At 42.5% G+C, this 8,564-nt stretch overlaps 1 protein-coding gene across 1 annotated transcript; it reads left to right on the forward strand.

Annotated features, from left to right (window-relative positions):
• The first annotated feature begins 1,270 nt into the window (after nt 1-1,270).
• Nucleotides 1,271-6,075, forward strand: sdhaf4 (succinate dehydrogenase complex assembly factor 4). The gene is made up of 3 exons (XM_030725448.1): nt 1,271-1,448; nt 3,555-3,668; nt 5,204-6,075. Exons 1-3 carry the CDS (start codon nt 1,370-1,372, stop codon nt 5,311-5,313), a joined length of 303 nt encoding a protein of 100 aa, XP_030581308.1. The 5' UTR covers nt 1,271-1,369; the 3' UTR covers nt 5,314-6,075.
• The last annotated feature ends 2,489 nt before the right edge of the window (nt 6,076-8,564 follow it).

The following is an 8,564-nucleotide window of genomic DNA, read 5'->3' on the forward strand; positions in this document are numbered from 1 at the left end:
CACTGTCTGGTTTAAGATGATATCATGCCAGTTTCACGTGTATATGCCTGCTACAGAGCTGTGTGTGTGTGTGTGTGTGTGTGTGTAGGGGCACAGAAAGCCAGTGCTGGTGGAGAATTTGCCTGGTCGCTACACTGTCATTTCCTTGTTTCACTGTGAGAATTAATCCGATGTTCAACTTTTGTTCCACGTGACTTTTCGCCCAGGTCGTTCGCGCCCCACCTGTCACGACCCTGTGCCCCACCAATGGGGCGCCCCACAGTTTGAGAAACACTGATGTATGTAACATTTTTGCCAATGTATAAATTTTTTTGCATCAAAACAAAATTGGTCCTCTTATTAACCTAAACTCAATTCAAAATCAATTTAAAAATGCACTAAAACAAAATGTAACCGGACACCGCCTTCATTTTTACACTGCGCTGCATTCCTTCTCATTAAAACAGGCGCATCTTCTACAAGCAAAATGAAGTATTTCCCTCCATTCATTGCTCACGCATGCTGTTGTGAATAAAACGCGTTTCCCGGACCCCCTACAGTGCAGCAGAGTAGGCCACTTTAGAAAAAGAGCTGCCCGAGGAGATAATGCAGTTTGTCCAGTATGCGGAACGTTTTCACGAAGCCTTCGCTACTCGGCATGTATATTGCGCAAATGGGACTGGAATGCGCCTGCGTTAGTGATTTCAGTGCGTCGCTCTCACAGACGATTCACGTTAGTAACCACTGCACAGTTTTTTGTTTGTTTTGGCCTTCGTGCATTAATTATCCTGCACTCTGTGACGTGTTTGGCTGTGTTGGTTTGCGTGCAACCCCTACAGCCCTCGGTTAAAGTCATTTCCAAACAACGAGTGATGGTCTGCTGTGCCGTGCCAGATGTTAGAATTTTGTTGCATGACTCTCTTTTAACGCAGTATTACTCGATCACACTACATCCAGGGAAGCTTCAAGCTGCATGGTGCAGGAACAGCTGAGATTTAGCGCTGATTTAGGGAGCTTTTGATTTGATTTTGATTTACATTCTGTCTGCGGAGCATTTTCAGTATCGCTCGACCACATTCACTTAATTAGGGGAAGCTAAAATCGCGATCGAGATTAAAATTCGATTAACTGTGTAGCCCCATTTTCTACACGTTTCTACACACCAAAGTTGCGTTGGAAGCACACACGTCTTTATAACGGATATTTAGCGCTTGGTCTCCCCCTGCTGGCCGTACGCAGCAGTGCACTGGCTCGCCCGACATTTTCCGTCGCTAAATGATGATGAAAATTGCGTAATTGTTAGTCGACAAACAATATCATTACAGTGTAAGTGCCCGAGCTGAAGACACTGGACAGAAAGTCACTGGTTTTGTGTTTCTCTTTTTGAGACATGTCTGTTCTGCGGGTGTGCTCCTCAGTCAGCAGACATGTGCTCTGTAAGAATCCAGCTGTGGAACCGCTGTTCACAGGTCAGTTTGATCGCTTCAGTAAGAGATAAGCGAACCTCCGTAACTGACTGCACACTTGTTGTTGTTAGTTGTGTTTTGTGTTGAATCCTCTATTAGCAATAAACTGTAACTATAGTAATGGGCAGATGACGCCTCGTGAAGCTTTCTGATTAAAATAAAAGTTCATTTCTCGAGGCTTCACGTGCGCACTATGCGGGATAGTTTAACTTAACATTTCGAGATTTATAACTCGAAACTTCGAAATAGCTCTGCTTCGGTGGAGGTACGTCATTTCCTTGTTACCCGGAAGCAGAAGGCGGAAGGCATCAGCTGTCCAACAGTTCGAGGACCACACGCATATGTGTAGCGACATCAATGGTGGCCGTTCACAACAGACATAAGCTGTGTCCTAATTCAGGGGCTGCATCCTTCGAAGGGCCCGTGGACTGGGCCCGTGGACTGGGCCCGTGGACTGGTCCTGCGAAGGCAGGAGACAAATATTAATATATGCCATCCACTACAATTGTCTGAAAGCTTTCATTAGTTATATTTAAGGGCAGCATCTCATAGCTAAAAGTAAAATAAAAAGACGTGACCACGTTGTGGTAAATATTCTTTTATTGGGTGAGAAAATTGTGCAATGTCATAAGATGGGATGATGTAAGTCTATCAGGAGAGAGATGATGCAGACACATGACCTCTTTATAAAATATGATGTAATACTGTTCATTTACTTACCTCAGAATATATAAAACCTATAAAATTCTACAGCACTAATATGCAACACACACACATGTCACAGAACAGGAGTTAGTTTGCTTGACATTTATCTGCAGGTACATTTTGATGCTGATACTTACACACTAAGGCCTTGAATGTACAATTTTACTGCCCTTGATACTTTTTCCTTAAAAGTGCCGATTTCCTTTCACCTTCTCAGGAGGCACAGAGACCTGAGCATGAGGGTCCAGCAGCAGCACCAGGGACTCACTGCTCAGCTCAATAAATACAATTTCTCATTTGAAAGAATAAAATGTTTTCTTTTTCACCACATATTAGTTATTGTAATTCTGTATACACCGGTTATATTTTGTGTTGGAACCTCTGCAAAGAAACATATTTAGTAACTGTTTCCAGCAGTCGTTCAGCGACAGCTGTCTGCTCTCTCCAGCTGGTGTTGGGTGGCTCCTCTTCCTCACACACTGCTGAATTTGTCTTTGTGTATCATCAGGGGTGGAAACCTCTGTCCCTTCACCTCCCACTTTGCAGCAGTGGGTTTCTCAGTCTATCCTGACTTTGGATGCTTGCAGTTCGAAGACAAAGGAAATCAACCCTGGCGTTAACAAAAAAGCAGCAAAAGCAATCAGAAGTTTAACATCTGTTAAGTTGCAGGATTTAAACACAATTTTGACTTATAAACACATGAAGACACTTTATATATTTTAATCAGAGAAAACATAAGAGTAAGGGAAGCTGGACACAGAATCCTGCAGAAATGTTGGTCACTATAACAAAGGTAATGGGCTCAGGTGGGATAAAAGCATGACAAAGACAACACAGAGACAGGAGGACGATTTCCCCATCGACTGCCTATTATTAGAGGCTCTGTTTGAATTAAACTGTGACCTTCAGCTCAACAAGGTTCAGTTGGGATATTACAAGCTGTCTGATACCTCAGCACAGTACACTGGCAAAATGTTTGATTCCTGTAAGTAAACTTTTACAGTTATCTGCTCCGTTCTTATTAAATATTAAAGTCTGTTTGGCTTTACACCACAAAACACCCAGATTTAGTATTCGATTCAGTTCATTTTTATTTATATAGCAGGAAAACACAACAAACAGTCGCCTCAAGGCGCTTTGTATTGTAGGTAAAGACCCTACAATAATACAGAGAAAACCCAACAGAACGACCACCTATGAGCAAGCATGTGGCAACAACACACAAGTGGCTGTTTTTCATCTTCAAAGTCAGATTTTATGTCTTATATTATATGAATGTCAAAATTTACAGACGAGTGCTGTTCACTAAGCGAGGATCAGATGTGGAGCTCCATTGTGTCAGCTTGTTGTAAAGGTCAAGCCAGCTTTTATTCTAAAACTCCTGCCATGTGTCTCCTCCTTCAGGGTGTTCCCGGACAGCAAGCGGAGTGGTGAAGGACACGGAGCCGTTGAAGAAGGCCAAAACCCCGCAGGGACGGTTTGACAGCCTCGAGGAGAAGAGCAAAGATGTTCTAGAAAGTGAGAAAGAGACGTAGCACTTTGATTAACATACAAACTACACTCAGAAAACTGACAAACAAACTGCAAACGGAAGAATCTCTCAGCTGCTTCAGTTCTATTGATTTAATTGCTGTCCAGTAGTGCTGTTACTTGATGAGGGATAATGAACAATGGAGGTAGATGTGCTAATTCTTAAGGGTTTTTTTTTTTTTTGGTTACAGTCAAGGCGGTGTGAAGTCGGGGGGCCATGGGATCCAATGTCACGTCCTCCTTAATGATGCCAGCCCTGTGTTTAAGTCATAGCACACCATTTTTAGGAACATTTATTGTGTAAAGTGAATAAATTTTAAGCTTTACTCGTGCTTTACCTACAACCCAACATCTTACAGGGACAAGTCCCCCACCCTTGCTTGGAGGGTTTGCAATTTTAAGGTAATTTTCCCCTTTATGATGAAGACAAGAACACAGATTAAGATAAAACATCAAGGCAGGACAGTAAAACGGGCTGGCCGGGCAGATGCAGTGTGCAGGCAGCGGCCAAGAACGGTGGCCCAGGCAGGCCGATGCCCAGCTATCGAGGCTGGTGACTGGGACATGGAACGTCACCTCTCTGCTGGGGAAGGAGCCTGCCCTAGTGCACGAGGTTGGCAGATACCGGCTAATTATAGTCGGGCTCACCTCGATGCATGGCTTGTGTTCCAGTCTGGAGTCGGTGAGAGGCGGTTGGATGGGGTGGGCGTCTTGGCTTAGCGCCGGTATGTTGGAGTTTTTACCAGTGGACCAGAGGGTTTTTTCCTTTCGCCTTCGGGCCAGCGAACAGATCCTCACTGTTGCTTATGCGTACCCAGCGTTCCTGGAGTCACTGAGTGGGATGCTCCATCTGTTGATGCCATTGTCCTACTGGAAGACTTCAACATGGGCAACGACAGTGAGACCTGGAGCGGCGGCCGGCCTGATTGGAACCCTAATGGTGTTCTGTTTTTGAACTTCTGTACAAATCTGAGTTTGTATGTAATGAACACCATGTTTGAACATATGGATAAATTACCTCACAATCACCTCACAGCAGAACAGAAACCCAAACTTTAGCCTCCAAAGTGACCATGAAGTTAAATCATGAAGCTGCCAAACAGCTAATGTAAAAACTGATTCTCAGCTTAGACACTCCAGATCTATTTAACTGCATGTTGCATGTATCACTAAAAGACTACCACTGACTTTCAGCACACAGTGCCAAAACTTTTACTCCTCTTCACATCCATCCAAAGCAAAGGCATGCTTGGCCATGCTTGGCTAGCAGTTGTAGCTCATCTCCCCAGGCTCAAATGTTTGGCTGGTGGTCCTCACAGCTTGCTGTACACTGATGGAAATGGGAAAGAGGCATTCCTCCAGGACTAATGTCTTGAAATGAGCAGTTGCTCTTGGTAGTTTAAGCTTGTGGCTTGAAATGTTTGTGGAACAAACTATGCTGTGCCTGTAGATGCCCTATCATAAACTGCGAGAAAGGAAAACAGTTACTAAAGAAACATCTGAATTACTCTTATTTTTTTCAGAGTTCCCTGATGATGTGAACCCTGTGACCAAGGAGAAAGGAGGTCCACGGGGTCCAGAGCCAACTCGCTACGGAGACTGGGAGAGGAAGGGCCGGTGTGTGGACTTCTAGTTCATCTGTAAATCTGAAATGTATCATATGTGTTATGGATGTGTACTGTAAATCAGTCACACGCTATCCAACAGTTTTACTGTACAGGTAAATGCCTTCATATCAGAATGAGGCAAAGGGTGATGCTGTTTTTGTACTCTTCATCGCTGGTGTTGAGATTCAGAAATGACACCAAATGGCATACTGATACAGTTTGGATATGTGTGAGACCATGAGTGGGTTTCCATGTTGTCTTTAATCGTGATGGAGAAGCAGGAACAATCAAGTCTCCAAATTAAAGTAATAAACAGAGACGATCAGCAGAGCTATGACTACAGAGGCACTTCTGTTCTGGCTAATTAATTTACATGTTGATAGAGGAATGCCTCTATCAACATGTAAATTAAGAACACACACTCTCATTGTGTTTGCTGTGTCTGAATCATTGTCATACCATACAGAGCGCTAACTGAACACTCAGATCTTTCTTGAATTTTGATTTAAGAACAATTATACAAGAAAAATCACCAAATATCAATTGAAGTCATTAAAAAGAGACTTTAAGTGTAAACATAGCATGAGCCAATGAGCTACAGCAGCTCATAATCATCACTAGCTCAGTGGGGTCTAACTAAAACAAAAGAAAATCAGTTACATATTTGTTCAAAGATGAGTTTGCACATTGATGGTGTTCAGCTGTGAAAGAGACATAACTGCCTGTCCTGTCCTCATGGATGAATGTTCAAATTAATAAATGTAAAATGAATTTCATTCACAACTCCACAATGTATGTTGCTGACTTTATTTAAAGCAAGTACATATGGCCAAAATTATTAGTAACCTTTAGCTTAAAGAAGCATTATTTTCTCTGAAATAGGTTGAAACTGACCAAAGTAATCAGCATCCACTGAACCAAAGTCACCTTCCTCTACCATAAATAGGTCAGTCCTCTGATGGACTGTCTTATAAGCTTGAAAAAGAAGGCGACTGGACTTCTTTACGTTTCTGATCCAAGAGGTGGAGAGTTCAAGGTATTTCTCAGACTCTTTATCTGATTTAGTGCTCAGTTCAGATAAAATCATTATAGTGGGTTAACATCCATGTAGATGCTGAGAATGACAGCCTCAACACTGCATTTAATCTATTGTTAGATTCAATTGGCTTCTCTCAAAATGTAAAGGAGCCCACCCACCACTTTAATCATACTCTGGATCTTGTCCTGACATATGGCATAGAAACTGAAGACTGTGAGGTTGATTATCTCCTCAATAGTTTTACATCCTCACTGCGTATAACTTTGGATACTGTGGCTCCTCTGAAAAGGAAAGCTTCAAATCAGAAGTGCCTGACTCCGTGGTATAATTCACAAACGCACAGCTTAAAGCAGATACCCCGAAAGCTGGAGAGGGAATGGTGTCTCACTAAATTAGAAGATGCTCATTTAGCCTGGAAAAAGAGTTTGTTGCTCTATAAAAAAGCCCTCCATAAAGCTAGGACATCTTACTATTCATCATTAATTGAAGAAAATAAGAACAACCCCAGGTTTGTTTCCAGCACTGTAACCAGGCTGACAAAGAGTCAGAGCTCTGTAGAGCCGAGTATTCCTTTCACTTTAACTAGCAGTGACTTCATGGATTTCTTTACAAATAAAATTTTAGACATTCGAGAAAAAATTATTCATAACCATCTCAAAGATTATTCTTCATGTTCGGCTGCTTTCAGCACTGCTGGTATTTGTTTAGACTCTTTGGCTCCAGTTGATCTTTCAGAGTTAACTTCAATAGTTACTTCCTCCAAACCAGCAACATGTTTGTTAGATCCCATTCCTACTAGACTGTTCAAAGAAGTCTTTCCAATTATTGATGCTTCAATCTTAAATGTGATCAGTCCATCAATCGGTGTGGCTGTATCTCAGGAGGTAGAGCAGGTCATCTACTAATCAGAAGGTTGGCGGTTTGATTCCTGGCTGCTCTTGGCTGCGTGCCAAAGTATCCTTAGGCAAGATACTGAACCCCAAGTTCAAGCGTTGGCATGTAGACAGTAAGCGCTTAGCTTCATATGAATGGGTGACTGTCTTTGGGTGCTCAGAGTAGAAAAGCGCTGTTTAAGAACTGCTCCCTTTACCATAAGTATTGCTGTCACTGAGGAGTTCAGTAATTTTGGTGTGTTTCTTCTTTGGTGTTATTCAGCTGGAGTTTGGTCTCCAGCTTATCCCTGTATATCCCTGTAAAGCTAAATAAAACTATCCAGTAAAGAAGCTTAACTTTAATCTCTGCTAAACTGATTTGCTCAGGAATAAATGAAACAAAGAAATAAACCAGACATCAACTATTATTGATCATCTGAGTGCATTATATCTGTGTTTAACTTCCACTCATGGGTGAAAGTCAGCGGGGGTTTGAAAATGATGTGCCAGGAGTCAGGTGTTCTTTCTGGGTACAGGGACCCTCGACCGCCCGGTCAGCTGACAGCTGGTGAGGTGAGCTACTGTTAGACCAATGGGAACGGACATCTCCGAAAATATTGGAGCACTTTTGCAATTAAGCAATATCTTAATATCAATCAGATATCTGAGATTTATACATCTACAGTCTCGCCTGAAAATGTTGTAAAAATTTATTTTGCATCACAGAAACAGTAATATTTCAGAATTTTTGGATGTTCTCCTCTGCAATTCCCACAACAGGCTTCAGCCCGCAATGAATCATGGGCTAGGCTAGACCATGAAGGATACTCCCAACCTGGGAAATCTGGGAAAATGAGGCCACGTTTTAGGCGCCTTCAAGTTGGGACAGCCTTCGACGCCTGGCTCTGACGGCTCTGACATATCACCCTTAAAATGCAGCCTTAGAAGGATCCAGCCCCTGAATCGTGACGCACCCATTATCAAATAAAAGAATCAATGAAAATGTGGTGCTTCCTGTTGGTTTTAAACCGACAATCTGAACATCACCTGTTCCTGACCGTTTAGTCTCAGCTGCAGACTCGCTGTTCCGTGATCCTTATCCATTTTGGATGTGTCCTGCCGCGCAAGTGGACTCACGATCCGTTAGGCAGCCTGTAACACCTTCGGGTATATCCGGGTCTGGGTCGACCCGCCGAGACTGATTTTGGTGATTTTTAAAGAAAAATATGTCGAGATTCATTCTCTGAATTTCAGATTATTTTACCTTTCAGAATGCTGACAGCATTTAATGACTGAATCTCAATCTGTGAACAAATGTCAACATGAAATGTTCACAACACAGACTGTTTGCAGCTGCATTTAAAAA

Source organism: Archocentrus centrarchus, unplaced genomic scaffold (genome assembly GCF_007364275.1).
Source record: "Archocentrus centrarchus isolate MPI-CPG fArcCen1 unplaced genomic scaffold, fArcCen1 scaffold_55_ctg1, whole genome shotgun sequence".
In the NCBI taxonomy this organism is placed as follows: domain Eukaryota; kingdom Metazoa; phylum Chordata; class Actinopteri; order Cichliformes; family Cichlidae; genus Archocentrus; species Archocentrus centrarchus.

Excerpts from the sequence above, each read along its gene's own strand:
- sdhaf4 (XM_030725448.1), top strand. The coding sequence starts at position 1,370 with ATGTCTGTTCTGCGGGTGTGCTCCTCAGTCAGCAGACATGTGCTCTGT. Across the intron at positions 1,449-3,554 it reads TGTGGAACCGCTGTTCACAG|GGTGTTCCCGGACAGCAAGC; the intron begins GTCAGTTTGATC and ends CTCCTCCTTCAG. Across the intron at positions 3,669-5,203 it reads GAGCAAAGATGTTCTAGAAA|AGTTCCCTGATGATGTGAAC; the intron begins GTGAGAAAGAGA and ends TATTTTTTTCAG.